At 35.2% G+C, this 21,595-nt stretch overlaps 1 protein-coding gene across 1 annotated transcript in view; it reads right to left on the reverse strand.

Annotated features, from left to right (window-relative positions):
* The window catches only part of Epha3 (EPH receptor A3), a 317,591-nt gene that overhangs the window by 216,545 nt on the left and 79,451 nt on the right, over positions 1 to 21,595 (reverse strand). The window contains exon 3 of the mRNA XM_006981616.4: positions 11,665 to 12,325. Coding sequence (XP_006981678.1) covers positions 11,665 to 12,325 — 661 coding nt within the window. The remainder of the gene's footprint in view (positions 1 to 11,664; positions 12,326 to 21,595) is intronic.

Genomic DNA, 21,595 nt, shown 5'->3' on the forward strand with positions numbered 1-21,595 from the left:
ATTTCATCATATATATGGCTATGTGAAACTACAGCAAATAGGTCTCAAACACTGATTCACATATATATTCCTTTGTAGTAGCTACCAGAGAAGAGCAATATTCTTTCCCAACCTGTTATATACTCAAATTTGCTTATGAATTTCACATTTTGCTTCCTTATTCATTAATTTGAACATTCTTTGTTGAAACTTTCACATTTGGGGTCTTTCAATATTGAATATTTTTTGAATTGTATTTATTTCTTCTTAGTTTATTCTATGTGTGTGTACATAAGTGTACATGTAGTATATTGTGTGATGCATGTACACATGTGTTTGCACATGCAAATTTGGAAGAAGAGGAAAACATTGGTTATTGTGGTGGTTTGAATAAGAATGACCCCCATAGGCTCATAGATTTGAATGCTTGGTCATTAAGCATGGCAATACTTGCTAGAGAATAGGTCTATCCCCTCTCCTGTTGCCTTTAGATCGGGGTGTAGAACTGTAAGCAATTGTGTCTGTCTGCATGCTGCTGTGCTCCCCATAATACTCTCTGCCATGAGGATCAAGGACTACTTTTCTGAAACTGTAAGGAATCCCCAGTTAAATGATTTCTTTTTATAAGAGTTACCACGGTCATTGTGTATCTTCACAGCAATAGAACAGTGAATAAGGTAGTTGTCTTCCTCTCTTCTTTATCCCCTTGAGACAATCTCTCAAGCCTGATCCTTTTGTCTTCATTCCCATAGTGCCAAGGGTTACTGGTGCATTAGACTGTGCTAACATTATAGGTGGGTGCTAGGATTTAAACCCAGGTCTTAGTGCTTTCATAATAAGCACTTTTATCCACTGAACCATCCCCACAGTCCTTGACTATTTCATGATACAGAAAGTCTGTATCTAAAGTTGTGGTGGTTCTGAGTTCCATGATTACTCTTCATTGGGACCCAGGTATTCTCTAACATGTATGTCTGTTTGAAACTGAAATTGTGATTGTTTCTCCAAAGAAAGATCAACAGCTCTACACTGCAGTATTGACAATAGGAATATGATCAAATTTTACTTTTTAATGATATGTTCCCAAGTCATGCATCTGTTTTCAGGTCTACCTGCAAACAGGATGTATTGTATGCATGCTTGAAGATGAGACACCACAGCAAAAGAGCATGCAAACTGCATTTCTCAGCACCTTATACTTTCCAAGTGGCTCTTATTTGAAAAATACTGTCATCAAATGTTATCATAAGTTATCCTTCTCTTCACAATTGTTCTCTATTAATGTTCAGTGCCAGCTGCCACAGCTGTAAGGTTAACCCTCATTAGCTCTTGAAAGTGCTACCCTGGAACTAATGAGGGATTGTCCAAACTCTAAACACAGGCAGAATTGTAGGGGAGAAACCACAGGGGACAAGGTGGTAAGCATTCGGTGAACATGGATGGACAAAAGCAGCCTTTGTGAAACACTTACCAACACATTTAACAGACTCCAAGAACCTGAAAGGGAGAAAAAGACAACACTCCCCATTTCATTTACATGTTGTTTGATCTCCCTTACTTTGGAAAAATGTTGGTTTAGAAGATCAATAAATTGGAATATATATTTATTAACATGTATTTATAATTGTTACATGTTTTCAAAAGAGTTTGCAGTGCATTTTGCATGATATAGAATATGGGATATTTGATAATATATTAATAGTTATAAAGTGCAACAAATAAAATCCATATGTCCTTTACAAAAGTCGAGCAAGACTACATTTCATAAAACATATTTAGAGAAATAGCATTCAGCAAATTAAAAACAATGAACGCTATTTATATAAAGTTGATTGAGCTAAATCAAAGAAATATTGACACTTTTTTCTTTCCATGGGCACACTGTTGCATACTCAGTTAGGTTTAATAGTAAATTATTGTGGCACTTCCATGAGCTACCAGATAAAGCATGATACATCAACATATGTATTTTTATATTCAACATAACCCTTATTCAGCATCTCAAAAAGATTTGTTAGATCATTTTTCTTGGAAAGGTGTAAGCACTTTACAGATGAGTCAATATCTGACAAATATTCAGAGAATGTTTTACAGAATAATATTATAATAGAAACAATTTGTTTCAAGTACAGAAGAAGTACTTTCTCTTCTAAACTGAAGTAATTTTAGTCATATAGGCTTACCCCAGAGGACACTGTCCATGCATGTTTGATTCATGACTCACAATGGTCTCTCAAGAAACAAACTTCTCTATATTCCCATTACTTATGCTTCCCAAAGATCACACATTTGCTAGTGAAGATTTACTTCAATTGTTATTTGTGACCTTGAATCCTGGATCAGAAGAGGCATCTACAGCCCTGAGAATTTTGTATATTGATAATAGTAACCAGAGCAGTAGTGGTGATAATAATAGAAGATGACGATGAAAAACAGAGCTTGGTTTTCACAAAGAGATAGTACCCAGAAATTCTACAAGCGATATCTGTGTTTTGTGTTAGACCTCAGGAAAAAATACTTAAAGAAGGACCCTTACAATCATTTCTAGGTTGGAATAAAGAAGGTCTATCTTACTCTTTTTATTTCTGAGTTGATAACATTATGTAGTTAATGCTAATCCACACACAGTGAAAAATCCACATTTTCCTATAACAAGAATCTTAGTTGCAACCGTATGCTGGATGTGTTTGATATCAGCACAGCAAATAAAAATTACTTCCAAGCCTGATGAATTGAGCTCTGTTCCTGGAACCCACATGATGCTAGGAGAGAAGCAACTTCTGCAATTTGTTCTCTGAGCTCCATGGGCACACTGTTGCACACTCATGCATGCACACACGCACATGCGCGCACGCGCACGTGCACACACACAGAAAGAGGGGGGGGGCTAAAGAAACAAATGAAAACATTTTTAAAAGCACTGTTTAATGCTTCTAACATATGTAGAACTCCTAATGAATTTTATGATTATTCATAGTCTTCATTGCTAATCCTTGAGTCAGCATGGATTTTTTTGAACAGCCGGATCAAGATTCACCTTCCCAACTAAAACCATGATTATGTATCTCCTACATATGTTTGCAATTAAGTTATCTCTGACTACTTTAAAAATATTATTTGTAGTCTATAAAGAAGAAAGAATTCACAGATCTTTCTAGTATCTTAAACATGCACCTCTATGGTTGAAATGTATACTGTTTGTCTATAGCAAGACTAAAGAATTGAATCATGATACCATAAGGAATCACAAATCAAATACACTCCCTTCTGTTTATTTGAAAAAAAAATTACTTAATTACTTTCTAGGTAGTGACATAATTTGATTGGAGATTTTCAGTACTGTCACATAGTAATTCTTGTAAGATCACTTGGCACATATATCCCACAACTTTCAGCTTCTCCACAATCTTTTTAATATTTAAGGAACTGCATATATAGATTATCCAAAATGAGGAAACCATTCCTTCACAGCTAAGTCAATCCATTCAACACATATCTCCTTTCCTTCTTGATTTCTGAGTTGCATGATTCTTTCAAAAAAAGGTCATTAAGTACAACCCACCCCTTAAAAAAACCTATTAGGACATTAGCGTACTATAAAAGTAGGATTAATGTTTTTGAAGATTAAATATCTTGCAAATTATGGCATACTTTAAATTGCATTGTCGTGTTTCTTCACTTGTTTCTTAAACTATATTGTCTTACATCAGTTGAAATCTCTGTTTCTGAATGGGCAATAGAAAAAAAGTCCACCTTTAAATTAATGGAATATTTGAAACAATTTCTTGAAAAGGCTCATGCTATGTAAAAAAATGTAGTAGGTCAAATAGAATATGGGAAAATCCCAAAGTGACTGGTGTTTACAAGAAGAAAGAGAAAAGTTGACAAAAATGATATGAAGATGGTAAGGAAATATGTTGCAGTGGGACAGGAAGATTTAGAAAATTGGAGTGCAGTAGCCAAGCACTCTACCACTGAGCTACATCCCAGGCAAACCATAAATCTCTCCTGAAAGGAAAAACAAGCTGTTTGAGAGGTGAACAATGAAGGGATGATAATAAACACAAGTAAATAAATTCATTGATAATATTTCTCTTGTTAAGATCACTAAAAGATAACAAAAAGATTACCAAATGGGGGTTATCTTATTCAAGTCATGAAACAGACTGAAACAAGAAAGAGAGGAAAGCTAACACATTTCAGAGATGCTGACTGGAGACACTAATGATGTGTATCTTTAATATACTGCTGGATATGACATAATGAGCTGAGCAAGATCTTTATTGGCCGTCTCATGGTATTTCCATTTGTGGATGAAGAACTAGAAGATCAAATTGTTTTGTCAAAAACTTAGCAAGTAACATTTCTCACACACTTGCTAGTGACAAGGACCTTTTGCTAACTAGAACAATTAAATGCAGGCTGAGCCTCAAGGACTGGCTTGCTGAAGTTTGAGCTTCAAGTTAATGTTCCAATAACTTGTTACATAAATTTGTGAGAAGACATATGATCCCAAATAAATCAAGTTATAACTATTACAAAGCTGTCATAACACATCTGTTTAATTTCCTATCTGAAAACTTATTTATATTATTCGTTACTAGCAGCATAAATAAATTCACTGACTTGAAGGATTATAGGTAATTAAATATTAAAGACAAAGAAAAGTAAGGAGCTATCATCTTAAACACATGAAAGATCTGAATAAGTCAAGATAAATCCTTGAGTTATAAATAATGTAATTCTCATGTTAAAAGGAATAGAGGAGGATTCAATGCTGTGAGAACTGTGTAAACAAAAGGGATAAAAGTTTCAAATGTTAATAGTTTTCAAAAGGTACTAGCTCTTCACTGGATACAGGTATAAATTTAGCATTACTAATTTTTATAAAAAATAAGATAATACTTATCAAATACACAAAATTTAAAAATACTGAAAATACCATAATTTCTTCATATCATCTATCTGTTACTCTTTAATGGCACTTTAGATGTGTCTTTGTTTTGCTGATTGTACATGTATCTGGCCTAATAATAGACAAAGACTACATAAAATCCATGCTTTTATTTGCATGGTTTAGTGAAGAGCCTGGATAAACAATGTGAACTAAGTTCTCCTCAGAACTTATATGCTAGGATTGCATAGTTGACAGAAACTACTACACAGTTATTTTCATCCTATCAGTTTGCAGTTGAGAATCACTGTTAGTTTCTTACAGATTCTGGAAAGACAGTGTTGAAAAGATATTTATAGTCTTTATCCTCAAGGATATTCCTCTCTGGAAATTATGGGAAAGTATTTTTTTTCTCAATTTATTCAACTACCAAAGCATTTCGAAGCTCTAGACAGTGCCTATGGCTGTGTGCACAGACTCAAAAGCACTAAAAATATTTCAGTGAAGTCTTTGCTTTTGTGTTTCCTCTGATCAGCACAACGAATCCTTAAATCACCCTGTACTTGAAACCTGACAGCTGCTCTAAGAGTTTCTGAGCTGGCACAGAAAAGAGTGGAGAGGGAAAGTTGGAATCTTAAGTCATCAGTAAACAAAACAATTTTGAGCAGTCATCAATAGTCTAGCTGTCTTGGAATATTATATCAAACACACTTTTCTTTTAAGTTTCTAATGTGGTAAAGCATGGAATAAAGTTAACATTTCACAATTAGAGTGCAGATAAAGCACAGAGCAACAGATTCCTCAGTGACAGTAATAAGGTATTTGGTACACTAAGTCTAAACAAATTTTGTGTGAGCTGGAATATTTATAGTAACCTTCTGCTATCTGCCTCAAATGCCATTAATTGATCATATAAAAATCTATTAGCATTTTCATTTTTTTTTTCAAAATAAAACTGAAGTAGATAATACAGTTCATTAGCAGGGATTAAAAAGGTGTGTGTGGGGGTAACCATGTCTTTCCCTGGAATCAATGCAAAATATCCCACACCTTCAATTTATAAAAGGAAAAGAAAAAAATCTGGTGAAGATTTATGCTGCTATGTAAGAGATAACCAAGTGCTGAACAAAACCAGATGATATTGTTTTACAAAATTATATCATCATTTGGGTATTCAAATATATCCATTTTTATTTTTATTTATACATTTGTTTTTATTATTTTGGAATGCTGGAGTTTAAAGCTGAAGCCTTGTGATAGTAAGATAACTTTCTAGCACTGAGCTAGTAATCTATCCAAGATCTATCATGTAGCCAGATAAAGTTTAAATTATGTACATTGCAAATGAAAAGAGATACAGTGATTTCTTCTTTTGTTAAATGGGAGCCATGACTAATTTAAACAGAGGAGATATGCTAGAGGAATTTCTAGAAAGCCAAAATGATGTATGACTTCTTACCTTCCTTATTCATCCCCACTTTACTCATCAGCTTATGCCAAGGCTGGTCCTTCATAAGGGCATCTATTGCCCACATTAATTGCAATAAGCGTCTTTATCCTCTAGACTACATATTTCCTGTTTTCTTACTTTTCTTGGCAAGCAACTATTGAAAGGTTTTTATTGCCAATATTTCCTTCCTATCTTACTCTCTGCCTCTACATAATGACTGAAGTACAAAGGTACACCATTTCCTCTGTTTTTCTGGATTTTTATCTCTTGGGCTCAAACAAAGTAATAAGGACAGGATCCAAAACAAGAAAGTTTTTTTCTAATGAGAGGCAGAAAGGGAGTTGATCTGGAGGGGAGGGGAGGTAAGGAGGAACTGAGAGGAATAGAGAGAGGGAAAACTATAATCAGGATATATTGTATGAGAAAAGAATCCATTTTCAATAAAAAGAAAAAAAAGATGTAAGATCAGCTACATAATATTGCATCTTATTGCAGAGGGGATTACTGTCTTGTAACGTTTCTCCCACAGGAATGCCTGTTTCCACATTAGCACCAATAGCTCACTTCCAAGTGTTCTTTCTTAATTGATTTATTTTTTATTGGCTCTTTAATTCTTGAGGCAGAATCTGATACCATACCCCAGCCTCACCTGAAGCTCACACTGTAGCTCTGGCTGTCCTTGTATTCATAACAGTTAACCTGCCATGAGCTCCTGAGTACTGGGATTACAGATGTGAGCACTACATTAAACTATTATTTATGTCTTCAATAATTTAATTGAAATTCTATTTTCTTTCATAGGCAGATCCAATCATTTTAAAAGATAGATACATATTTTAATTTTAAGGATTTGTCTTTGTGTGTGTGTGCATGGCACATGTGCATGCAGAGGCCAGAACAGGGAGTTGGATACCCTGATGCTGTAGTTACAGGTGGTTATAAGATGCCTAGCATGGGTACTGGGAACAAAACTCTGCAAGAGCAGCAAGCACTCTTAATTACTGACCCATCTATCTCTTCAGCACCAACACACACATTTTTTAGTACAAAACAAATTAATTCATCAATGATGATATTTGTCTTTTGATTTTTATTCCAATATTCAACCCTGAACTTAGCACAACTTAATGACTCGATAAATCTTGAATTAAATTCATGTTCAAGTGATACAGCCTGATAATTTTAAATAATACAGGAAAAGTGAATTATTGTAAAAATATAAATTAGGTACATTAGAATTCCATACATAGAATTTTGCCTCTGGAGACTGCTAATTTTATTTCTATGCATTGTTTGAAAACTGATGGATGTGTTTGTTGAATACAAAACCTTTTTATCAGTGTAATTTTCCTATCAAGTAGAAATTGTCACATTTTCATCATTTAGATCACTGAACATTAAGTGTCCTAATTATCTGTCTAGATTGGGAAAATAATTGACATATCAGATTAGCTATGTTAGGAAATGGCCTAGAAATGAAATTTGAACTTTTCTAAATGTGTCACTGTGACAAAGACTCAACAAACAAACAAAAAATAAATAAATAAACCACTCTCATGTGTCTTCTGTAGGTTTTTGGGATTTCAGCATAATGATGTAATAACAAATGGAAACTCTGTCCTCTGGAGTATGTAAGATTCATTAAAGACAACTCTTTCTTTTCTTGCTATTCCAAAAGTTTCTAAGCACAATAACCATGAGTCTAAAACCAACACAAAGCCATCTCATAATTAATTAGCAATTTTTATGTTTAATTTTGAAATCCATATTAATCTCTTCCTCTTCTATAGTGGCAAAACTCATTGTACACAGGGTAGAAGATTAATTGGTCTGTCTTACATCAAAATTACTAATTTATGCATCTGTCATTCTGAGGAGACTGTGAGCTCCTGGAAGGTAGATACAAGGACTCATACATCTGCATTTCTCCCTTGTCCGGCATATTACTATTTTTCACTAATAGACTATGGGGAATACTTAATGAATTTCTCATTGCACAGACTATTTTGCAAGTGTAAGATTCTTGATAAGCTTCAAATTTAAATTTTCTTTGTTGTCACCCAGACATAGCTTATGGAATCCCCCAAAAATGATCTTTTTAGTAACAATTCATCCTTAAAATTCTGAAAACAAAATAGAAATAAACAGATGCATATAAGGCTTATAATAGATTCTTAATGACTTTGTACAAATTCGGGGGGGCGCTTATTTCCTTCAAAATACTCCCATACAATATGTACACTTGTATTTCCCCTTTTCTGTCACCATTAAGCAAAATGGCAAGAAAGAAGTTTGGGCTAACATTGAGACCTTAGCCTTTGGGTCCAGCCAGCCTGGTTGCCTGTCTCAATTTCAATACTAATGCATTGAGGTTTAAATGCAAGGTGTGAATTTCAAAACAAAAACAGAGGCTAGAGGGATGGCTTAGTGTTTAAGAGCACTGGCTGCTCTTCCAGAATCCTGGGTTCAATTCCCAGTGCCTCCAGGCTGAGCCACAATTGCCTGTAACTCCAGTTCCATATGATCTGTCATTCTATGGGAACCAGGCATGCACATTGGGTATAAATATACATGTAAATAATAATGATATGAGAATAATAATAATAATAATAAATTAAAAATAAAAGCAACTAATGTTATTAATATTAAGCTCAAACAGTATAGACTTGCTAGGTTATTTTGAGATATAAATAAAATAGGTCATTGGCATTTCTTAGGAGAGTAGCTCAGTGTCTGTAATGTAGTAAGTGGCTAATGCAAAAGAAATTCTTTGAAATTTTAATATCCTAAAAATGAAGTAGATATCTAGTAAATATTTGTAAACTGAACAGTTTTTTCTTTTTGGGATAGTCCTTCATGATTTTATTTGATATTAGATTTTACAAATACCATATATCATAAGCAAATATCCTATTGAAAAAAAAAAACAGGAGCCGGGCGGTGGTGGCGCACGCCTTTAATCCCAGCACTCGGGAGGCAGAGCCAGGCGGATCTCTGTGAGTTCGAGGCCAGCCTGGGCTACCAAGTGAGTTCCAGGAAAGGCACAAAGCTACACAGGGAAACCCTGTCTCGAAAAAACCAAAAAAAAAAAAAAAGAAAGAAAAAAAAACAGAATTCAAATGGAATATAAAGATTTTTCTCCAATACTGAATCTCAGTAAAGTGTAATTATACATTTTTTTTATTTTAGAACTTATAAAACCATTTTAATAATGCCATAATTATCACACTTTTCTGAACAATACATTGAAATATGATGCTAGAGTATACAATTTGTGCTTATTTAATACATTTGAGTTTAAACAATTTTCTGTATAAGTGAATGTTCTCAAGGATGTAGTATTGCCCATGAGTGGATATGTGGAAGCCAGAGGTTAATATTGCATATCATCCTCTACTGCTCTCCATAGTTTTTTTGTTTGCTTGGTTGGTTGGTTGGATTTTTCTTTTCTTTATTTTCTTTTCTTCCTTCTTTTTTCTTTCTTTTTTTCTTTCTTTCTTTCTTTCTTTCTTTCTTTCTTTCTTTCTTTCTTTCTTTCTTTCCTTCTTTCCCTTCCTTCCTTCCTTCCTTCTTTCCTTCCTTCCTTTCTTTCTTTCTTTCTTTCTTTCTTTCTTTCTCTCTCTCTTTCTTTCTTTCTTTCTTTCTTTTTTCTTTCTTTTAAAGAGAATTCTTTCAAAGAACACAGAACTTGCTGATTTGACTAGACTGGCTGACGGCCAAGCTCTAGGATCTAAGGCTTCCTTTCTTCCCTGTATCAGCACTGGGGCTACATGTGAATACCACCACATATGGCTTTTATGTGAATGCCAGAGATCTAAGTCAGGTCTTCATGCCTGCACAAATAGTGCTTGACCCACTCTGCCACCCTGCCAGTCCCTTATCTAGTAAGTTTTTATAAACCATGCCTATAGTCAAAAGAAAGGTGCTATAGTCTGTTCACGTTTTTGAAAGGACAAGCCATATAGAGAGTACTTTATTTCCTTTACTTGGGCTTCTGAACTGTGATTACTGAATGTCCATCAGTGGACTAACAGACTCTGTTCTTGTGACAGAGGCTAATAGCAAATTAAAGTGTGAAAATGAAAAAAACCCACAGGACTGTGCACTAATATTTGTCTACATATTTGTACCCTTCAAATTTAATTGATACTTTCAACATGATAGTACAAAAATCTTACCTAATTGTAAATAAAATTTTTTGAAAGTAATAGGATTATAATGTTACATGACTGATATATACAAAATTGTATATGTTTATAATATTATATAAAAATATATTTAAGTGACTTTTATATCAAATACACAGATTTAAAAAATAAAACTGAAACTATTGACAAAATTCAGGTTCTCAGATAATAAAGTATAAAATACACATAACACACGACTCAAGGGAAATACGTATAATATTTTGAGTAACAGATAATCAAAATAATGGGGAAAGATAATCTTTTTATAATTTATAATTTTCTTTTTAAAAACATTTTTTTTTGCCTATTTTCTTCATACAATATGTATCGATCAGGTTTTCCTCCTCCAACTTCTCACAGATTCTCCCTGCCTCCCTTTCCCCAGAACTTCAAGTTCTTTGCTCCCTGACTCACACCAATAAAAAGTTACACCACAATTAGCAAATACAAATACATTAGCTTTGGATTTTTAAATAAAATGATTTTCTTAGAGTATTTAAAAATCCAGTTGGTAGCCAACTATCGTTGAAGAGCAGGCTATACTTTATAAATATTAAGACAATATTACTGAGATAGGTGAACCTAGATATAGTCACCAAAATATCTAATCTTGATTGAGCACCAAAATGTATCCACCCTCAATGTCAATAAAGGCAGATACATTCCACTTCAATTGCTACAGTTACAACACCATCAATCATTAGCTAGCAAGAAAACCACAAGCCTGGAAGATGGTTCAGCCTGTAAAGGTGCCTATTATCAAGCCTGATAACCTGAGTTTGATGCCCAGGATCCAAATGTTAAAAGGAGAACTTATTTTCTTAAGCTGCCCTAATACCTTTACAAAGTGCACCATTGTATGTGGGCATCCTTCCTACTAACTAAATAAATTAAAATACAATGAAAAAATAGCACATATGACACCTCCACAGGGTGCAGCTCAGCACCCCAGAGTTACACCCATTAATATTTCACAACAGATCATGAATCAACACATCAAATGGGATAAATTTAGCATATAAATAGACGAGTAATTCTGAGCTGTGTTGTGCTGCCAAGTGAGATCAGATCAGGTTAATTTATTTTCATTACTTTATAATAAACTCACAGGAGACAAATTCAACTGTAAAGAAAAAAGAGAAGGCTCTTCTTACCTTGGCATATGAAACCCCGTTCTTCATACCCAGCATTGCAGGTACACTTGCCGATGGGGACAAGCCATTCACCCTCTGTGCTGCAGTACATTCTGGGAGGATCCTCCTCTTTGGAATTGTTGACACAAGAGCCCCTAACCTCCACCAAAGACTGGGAGTCCATGGGTACTGTGTCTGGAAACATAGCCAGATTCTTCACTGTAAATGGGCACTTTTTGAAGTACACTCTCACAGACACCAAGGCAACGCAAGCACCAACATCTTGAAAAGCCAAATAAAACCCCTTTTTGTTGACTGGTCCCACTTCTCTAATCTCAGTGTTGAGTTTCAGAATGCGGTCCCCAAGATCCATCTGAGTGAAACTTTCATCAGCAGCAATGGTGTCAATCTTTGTAAATTGATGCTCTCGGAACTTCACACCGTGATCGTCATCAGACTCCATGTAGTACAGGTTAAAGGTCTCCTTGCAAGTCCCCAAAACCAATGGAATGCTGTTGCAGTCCCGTAGTGTGAACTTGAGCTCCACATAGATCTTCTGAGCTGAGTTTCTGGGGACCCAGTTTGTCCTCAGCCAATTATTTTGGCTGTGGTCCATGACATTGCACACCTGGTAAGTCCTGATGGGTGTGTAATGTTCATCAACACCACTGATCTCTTCCCACTGAAGCATCAAAGCAAAAAGAGAGAGACAGAATTAGTGAGGTAAGTGTAATGATGGCACCCACCGGACAAAAGCACCAAGGCAAATGAACTCGCAAAAACAGCATAAACAAAAATTTGATGCTATACATTTGAGAGATCTGTGGACCAACTCCTAACCTTCTAGCGTAGGTTTATTATTGGCAAGCCTTGGGAATTTAGTGCCACAAAGCAGTTCATAATTGAATGAATACATTTGCCTTGCACTGTAAGCTTTTAGATAGTCAGGAAAAGGCCACTGGGCAAGTCATTATGTGTAGCCAAAGGCTGCAGGATGAAAACCTGGAATAAATGGTGAATAGTGATTCACATCAAAGACTTGTTACAATTTTGTGTTTGGTCTGTCTCTTTTAAAAGAAAATGAAAACTTACAGTGCCTAAAACTAACTATTTTTCTTTCAAACATGATTGAAGTAAATTTGGTAGACAGTAAAATTCAGAGACTCTAAATGATAACATTGCCATTTAGCTTCACACAAAACATGATTAAAGATTCTCACTCATTTTGGTGGTGCCAAGCTGGGAAAATGCCAGCTTCTCTGAAATAAATACTTAGTTATTATATGTGAAAAAGAAACAGCCATATAGTGAACATTTCAGTTCTTTCTGCCTTCATTTCCATACTGGACTTTTATATGGACAGGAAAAAAGTTAATGTGCTGTTATTATATTAGTTACATTTATATTAGTATAACTTCTCTCACTATAAACGATTTTTAAAATTTTTAAGAGTTTAAAACAGTGAAAAACTACATTTTGTGATCATTATAATAAAGCTTGAGAAATTTAATTTAATACAATATTTCTTATATTACTCATGATGCTAAATTTATTATGCCAGCTGCTCTAACTGTTATTCCTGCATGTGTATTTTCTATATCTCACATACAGTTTTGTTCAGACTTTTCAGGAATACTAGTCTTTAACTGAGATGCTTTTTAATACAAAGTCTTCAATGGTTCCCAAGTGACTATGCAAAAACTTTTAAACTCTCGAAGTTTGGAATTTTAGTTTCTTCAAAAATGATCCCAACCTACTTGTTAATTTTTAAAGAGTTCAAATAGAGAATAGAAACTGTCTTTTCAATGAAAACTGTTTTACTGTTTTCAAGAGCCACATTAGATTTTCTGGCCTTTATTCTCTTGTTTATAGTGTTATTAGATTGGAATATGTTTTTCTTCCTCCATGACATTAATAACCCAATTATTCTTAGAAAATGTCACCCATTAGACATCATATTTATTTGTAAGATTCATCAAGTGTTCTAAGATAAATTTGATTTTTTTCTAAAGTGAAATTTTGAGTTATTTATATTTGAAATACTCTATAAAAAGATTATTGGGGAACGAATTATACATTATTTTTCATCTAATATATCCAGATATAATTCATGAGCATGAACCCATAAGAAATTATTATTGGAGCTAGTAATGTGGTGCAGTGGTAGAATCTGGTCAGTAATATGCAAAGTTCCATGTTTGATTTGCAGCATGAAAAAAACAAGTTAGAGGATTTTTAAATTTTGGAGATTAGTCATTGTAGTGGGTAGCCATTCCAGCTTTGGTCTGGAAGTTCCAACCACCATTGAGGCTTCAGTAACTGTGCCTACAAGGCAGGGCCAAGAGAGGGCCCTGAAGATCCAGATTCACCGCCCTCTCTTGGTTCCCGCTTTGTAGGCGTGATAGTTACCAGTGATAGTTACCAGTTACCGAAGCCTCAATGGGGGTTAGAACTTCCAGATCAAAGCTGGAATGGCTAACCACTACAAGTCATTGTAGTATACATTTTAATTGTTCTCTTAAATTTATCACCAAGAAGAAAACTGAAGGAGATAAAGGGAATAAAAAGGGAGAAATCACAAAGTATTTTCAGATGATATGATAATATTAATAGGTAACTCTAAATATTCCACCAGAAACTCCTACAGCTGGATGCAAAATTTACACACACAAAAAAAAAAATCAGCAGACCTCCTATTTACAAATAACAAACTGACTCAGAAAGAAATCAGGGAAACAACACTTTTTACAAAAATCTTTAATAATATAAAATATCTTTGGGTAACTCAAGTCAAACAAATGAAAGCATGGTATTGGCACAAAAACAGACAAGTTGATCAGAGGAGTAAAAATGAAGACTCAGGCATGAATCCACACACCAATGGACACCTGATTTTTGCTAAAGAAGCCAGTAACACATACCAGAAAAAGACAGCTTCTTCATCAAGTGGTGCTGGTCAAACTTGATGGCTACACGAAAAAGAATCCAAATATGTCCATACTTCTCACCCTGCACAAAACTCAACTCCAAATGGATAAAAGACCTCAACATAAAACCAAATACATTGAACCTGTTAGAAGAGAATGTGGGTATAACCTTGAACTCATCGGCATGGGAAAAGACTTTCTGAACATGATACCATTAGCACAGACACTAAGATCAACAACTAATAAATAGAACCTAATAAATCTGAAAATTTTCTGTATGGCAAAGTAAGTACACTGTATTTTGGATAAAGTGGCTGCTTACAGAAGGGGGAAAAGTTTTTTTTTTTTTTTTTTTTACCAACTACATAATATTCAAAATGTATAAACAACTCAAAAAATTAGGTATCAAGAAAATAAATAACCCCCAATTTTAAAATGGGGTACAGATATGAAGAGAATTCTCAAAAGGAAACTCAAATGTTTGTTTATGAAATTTAGTCATTTGGGATATCCCAAACAAAACTACTTTGAGATTTCATGTTGCACTTGTTAGAATGGCCAAGATCAATAAAACATGTAACAGCTCATCTTAGCATGGTTGTGAAATAAGGGGAACACTCTTCCATGGCTGGTGGAGATGCAAGCATCTACAGTCAGCATGGAAATTAGTGTGGTGGTTCCTCTGAAAGATGGAAATGGATCTACCTCAAAATCCAGCTATACTATTGTTGGGCAATTACCCAAAGGATATTTGACCCTACCACCAGGACATTTGTTCAATGATGTTCACTGCAGCTCTACTCATAGTAGCCCATAACTGGAAACAACCAAGATGCTCCTCAACAGAAAATGGATAAAGAAAATGTAGTACATTGCACAATGGAATGTTACACAGCCATTAAAAAAAATAAAATCGTAAAAACTGCAGGTAAATGGATGGAACTAGAAAAGATCACCCTGAGTGAGATAACCCAGACCCAGAGAGACAAATATGATATGTCTTCACTTATATGTGGATATTAGCTGTCAATTCAATGATATCTAAGCTACAATCTCCAGAACCACAGAAGTTAAGTATACAGCAAGGGTCTAGGGATGCACAGATAGATCTTCCTAGGAAAGAAAAATAGAACATGTAGTTATGGATGGTTGTAGGAAGGACTGAAGTGGGTGATATGATGGAAAAAGGAGAGAAGAGATGAGTTAGTGAATGTGGGAAAGAGATGACTAAGGTTAAGGGACATTTGAAAGATAACATGGTAACCTAATACATTAGAAGATTCCTAAAATATATACATATCTGAAGGAGATCTGAAAGAAATCCCCAGTTGGTCACCTCTTGTCACCAAAAGAAACATCGAGTACTGGAATTGGGTTATACCTAATTGAGTTGTTGGCGAAAGGGGACCCCTGGAAACACACAAACAAATCAGGCTGTTGCAAAGACTATAGCATGCTCTTGACGTACGACCGCAAAGCTCCATTGCTAAAGACAACACGTACACAACATATTGAATGTGAAGAAGTTGAGCTGGAGCATACATAGAGACTTTACCTCTATAACCTAGAGTCTTCGGCACAGGCATGTAATCTGCATGCTACCGAAGGAAAAGCATGAACATCTGCCCAGCCACAAACACTTTGATCTACAATGGCATCCTGCAAGATATGCCAAGGCAATGGTGGCACAAAGCTTGTGGGAGTAACTGACTAATATGTGATTTGGTTGAAGGCCTACTCCACAAGATAGAACACGTACCTGACATTGCTTGGGTGACCAACAATTTGAGACTACCCAGGGACATAGGGTAAACCCAAATATTACCCTTCTGAAAAACAACAACAACAATAATAATAATAATAATAATAATAATAATAATAATAATAATAATAAAAACAAACAAGCAAAACAATAAAATGATTCTATATTCATATATCAGGGCCTTGCTCAGCCACCATCAGAGAAGTGGGCACAGATATAGAGACCCACAGTCAGACATTATACAGAGAGTAAAAGTCCTTGCAACACTCAGCCCTAAATGTAAGATCTCCAGCAAATCCCTTCCCTCAGGGCTCAGGAAATCCCATGGAAGAAGAGGTAGAAATAGCATAAAATAGAGTAAGAGCCAGAGATGATGGAAGACACCAAGAAAACAAAGTCCTCTGAACTAGTCAATGCACACAGGGACCCACAGACACTGAGGCAGCATGCACAGGGCCTGCATGGCTGTGCACCAAAAAAGTTCTTAGAGTTGAAAGGAGAAGTGGGCACAGGCCCCCATCCCTAACTCAGAAGCGATCTCCAATTGATATCCACTATCAAATGAAAATTTAGTTTCCTCCAAGGGAATCTCTCTCAACTACTCTCAAGGGTAGGCTTCACACTCAGGCATAGATGGCCAATGAAAAATGAATTCACTCAGGATAATGTTTTTAGTTCCATCCATTTGCCTCCAAATTTCATGATGTCGTTGTTTTCTCTGCTGAGTAGTACTCCATTGTGTATGAGCCAGCTTTTTGGAGCCCAGTGCCTGTGGTGGTACACCTTACACAGCCTTGGTGCAGGGAGGAGGGGTTTGGACCTGCCTCAACTGAGTGTACCAGGTTCTGCTGACTCCCCGTGGGAGACCTTGTCTTGGAGTAAGTAGGAATGGAGGGTGGGTTGACAGAGGAAGACTGGGGCGAGAGGAGGGAGGAGAGGGGAATCTGTGGCTGTTTTGTAAAATGAATAGAAAATCTCTTAATAATGCTAAAAAAAGAAAAGAAAAGAAAAATGAATTCAATGGCAATTTTGGAGATTCCTTGCCTCTTCATAGCATATCACAGTTTATCCTTTTTCATTTCTTCTTATTTTTTATATTATCTTATTTTTAATTTTTGTTCTTAATTATTTCACTTATATTTTTTCTTCTCTATTTTTACCCTAAAGGTTCTTTGCATATATGTTATGGTTTCTAGTTTAGTGTTTTATGGGATTCCTGAGTATATGAGGAGGTGAGTCTCTTTTTCTTATGCCTTCTCTTGGGCTCTTATTTTTGTTTGTTTTGTCCAGTTCTGATGTGTTTTCTTTGTTCTATCTTATCATATTTTGTGATTGTCCATTAGAAGCCTGTTTTTTTTTTTCTAATGAGAGACAGAAAGGAGGTGGATCTGGGTAGAAGGGGAGATGGGGAGGAACTGGGAGGAGTACTGGGAAAGTGTACTAAAATCAGGATATAATATGTGAGAAAAATATCTATTTTCAATAAAAAAGAAAAAAGAAATACAGCATTTTTTACCTTTTGACTTTTAAGCCTTATTGGAGAAATATAAACCATTTACCTCAGAGTATTTAAATGATCAAAACAATTTTTGGACCTTGTAAGTATATGAAACATGGTTTAAATTTTTTTTATTTCTCACCTAAAATATAACAAAACAATATGAGCAAGTAACAAAAGTTATTTTAAAAACCTTCATAGGCATGAAGAATCAAGCATAGGCATGAATTTTGTTGAGGAAAAATTGGCTTAACTTCATTGTTATGACCAACATAAGTGCAAGAAAGGGACACATTGGCACTATTATAGATAACTTTGGAAACAAAATATAAGATATATTTGCATATTAATGTAGGGAGAGTAAATATCTATGCTACACTTTTTATAATTGTCCTAGGAGTCAGAGAGGTGGCTCAGCAAGTAAAGGGTTGCCACCAACCCTGATGATCTGAGGTCAGTCCCCAGGACCCACATGGTGCAAAGAGGTAACTTCAAAACCACCTTACAATAAGGACACAAACAAATATATAAATGTAATTAAAAATAATCTCCAATAACATTTTCCAACATTCATTGTGTATGTGTTCTTATAGGAATCTTCTCAGAAGAAATTCATGCAAGAGATATCTTGCTTCTAAGGAGCTTATGGCAAGGTATCTATAGTGATAAATTCACAGTCAAAAGGAAAAAGTTTAATTTTTAATTAAAACTTAATTAATTAAACTTAATTAAAGTTTAATTAAAGGAAAAAGTTTAATTTTAGAAGGGGAATGGGCTGTGTTTGTTGTTCAAAATTTTCTAGTGTTAATATAGTGCTCTACTACTGGACTGTGAAGCAAGTCTGGATCTATTCTGTGTCCTTACAATTAGATCATGACATTGTGACTTGAGAAAAAAAATAAGATCAATTGGCTTTGCATTTTTAAATCCAACTTTCCTCATAAGAATAGACAAATGCTTACTTGATCAATGATTCTTTGCAAATTTCTTTTGCTATAAGCCACATTCAGCTAAACATCAAGCAGCACCTTCTGTAGAGATTTTCATAATTTGATGTAAAAATATGATTTTAATTAAAGAATTCTCATTGTAGTTTAATTTGGCAAGCTATCGCAAGTCCTTGAGTACAGAGTTATGAATTGCATGAAGATAATGCAAACAACACCAGCATGCCTTTCACCGAGACAGGCGCAGGGAGCAATTACCACTTCATTAATTTGTAATGAAGACCTAATTGCCTGAAAGTGATGCCATCTCCAACTATTTACAACACCAGATTCTCTAACTCTGGCAATTGCTAAGGACAAGCGACAGCAGAAATGTAATCTCTAAAGTAACATTTTTTTTTTCTTAACACCAGCAATGCCAAAACGGCTAAGAACCTTCTTGCAAGTGCATGGTTTTATCAGCTCAAAAGATATTCAGCTTTGTCATACCCCCTCCCCCGACTCAGAACTAATGTGCGTATTCATAAATTCTTACAAACAGTATGCCATACAACAATTGCCCTAGGGCAAACATGGAGAAAAAATACAAGTGATACATAGATGTGATACACAGAATTTGGCTATAATAAGCATATTTCTCTTCTTTTCATTATTTTAAATGTAAAAGGAAGTCTAAATCATCTTGCCTTCTGCAGAAGAGGTTAAGGAAAAATGATAACATTTTTTTCAATTCTCTAAATCATCAATTTTAATGTTTAGCCTGCTTTCCAGATCCATATGCTAAATCTGTGTTATCTGGTCAAAGAGTGCAGATTGAGTTCTTTATTTTTCATGATCCATATTACCATAACTACAGCAAACAGAGGCTTCAGATTGCCTTGGAGGAAGCATTCCACAACTTTTCCCCAAGAGAATTCATTAATAGTCTCTAGAAAGCAAAGTTCCTATTCCATTGGAGCCAAATATGTACTTTTTAGGGAAACAAACACTTTTAATAATTAATTGCCTAAAAACTGTCTTTCCTATGTACGACAATTATATTAATTAAAGATTTATTTTCTGGCTTATACTAATACCGCTCATGGAGAACATTTTGAATGAGTTGAGAACAGGGAGTTATGGAAATGAAAGAAGAAATACATTTGATCTAAGTTGGGAAACGTTCAATTATTTAGTGCATACATAAGCCACTATGTTGGAGGACATAAACAAAGTGAGAAAAGTTACTTCATAATTTACCTCTAAGGACATAAAACTGGTTTCTCAAGAATTTGCAGATGACAAAAATAAAAATAACACCAATAGTATTATTCTGTTTAAAACTACTTGTAGATTCCAATGCTTCACAGGAAGCCATAAATCTATACTTTCCTAATATGCTAATGATTAATTGTCATATCAAGTGGTTTAGTGTTCTTCCTTTTATCCACTCATGTCTCTCAGTCATATTGTTCTCCACTTTGTACAGCTATATCTGCTGCAAAACCTCAATGTTTGTCCCATAAATATTCAAGTACTCTCCAAGAAGCAGCATTTGAAGTCTGAAGAGGCACGCTCTCCTACATTAAGGATGCCACTGCTAAGCTCATCACAGAGATATGTTGACAAAAATTATTGCATTTCTGTTTATGCATTGCTTTCTTAGCCAAATCTCAACTAAAAAGTATGTACAAATATGTGAACATACATGCAGGGATATATTTCCAATAGCTTAGTATAAAAGTTCAACTGTTTTAAGAATTAACACAAATGAATAGGATTATAAAAATATAGTTTTTTGATTATGTATGTGAATCTATAGAGCATCATCCTTGTGATCAATGTATCGGTGAAAAAGAAGAATGGAAATCAGCATTCAAGACAAAATTTGGACCAGAGTCAAGGAGAGAAATGTCAAAAATGTCATGCCTGGGAAGGTGCGGTTGGAAATCATGGTAATAAGTTCTCTATATACATCCCCTCACCCACTTTAACCTCTAGACATTTGATAACAATATTAGCACAGTATCACTGGATATAGGGAAGATAACAGCCTCATGTAGATAAGACATATTGGAAAGAGATGAAAAGCCAATAAGAAGATGCAAAGACGGGATTACTGATGAGGAAAGGCTGCAAAAGGTTTCAGAGTGAGCACATCAGTCATGAACGAGTGACATAAGGTCTCCATTTAGGAGTCTCAGGATATTGTGCAGATTGTGGTGATGTCTGGAGTTATAACAGGATGTTGTTAAAGACACCTGGTCCCCAGAAAGCTTGGGTGGATGGGACCTTTAGGTTTCCCCTGAGCACCTGTCTTGGTTACTATATGATACAGCACGTCCAAGGTAGACTCATGGAAACATCTGTTTTCCTTCTCGGTTATTTAGTTTCATAAGATGTTGAGACTGACCTAAGAACTACAGAAGGCCCAGTTCCACCAAACCTCTGTCTGCAGTTTCAGCTCTCTCTTCCCAGATGGCACTAAGAAGAGCGATGTGGAGCCTTCAGAAAGTCGTTTTCTCAGCCTCCTCTCTAACTATGATGCGTCTAATTCGCTTGTTTCAGTGATTCTTCATTCTGGACAGTTGTTAGTCAGACAACTTCTGAAACACATTGTTCTGTGGGTCCCTCCCCACCTTTTCTTGTTTTGTTCTGATACACAGGGACTTAGTGCAAATAATGAATATTTGTTTGAGAACCAGAGAATTCTCTTTGCTATTTGTCCTTCACAATGTCAACGCCCTAGTGGCATGTCAAAGGGCTGCAATGTCAGTTTCCACAACTTCTGGGTCACAGTGAAACTGTTTCCATGTCATGTTTAGCGCTCAGCTCAACA

This window comes from Peromyscus maniculatus, chromosome 12, assembly GCF_049852395.1.
Source record: "Peromyscus maniculatus bairdii isolate BWxNUB_F1_BW_parent chromosome 12, HU_Pman_BW_mat_3.1, whole genome shotgun sequence".
NCBI classification, from domain to species: domain Eukaryota; kingdom Metazoa; phylum Chordata; class Mammalia; order Rodentia; family Cricetidae; genus Peromyscus; species Peromyscus maniculatus.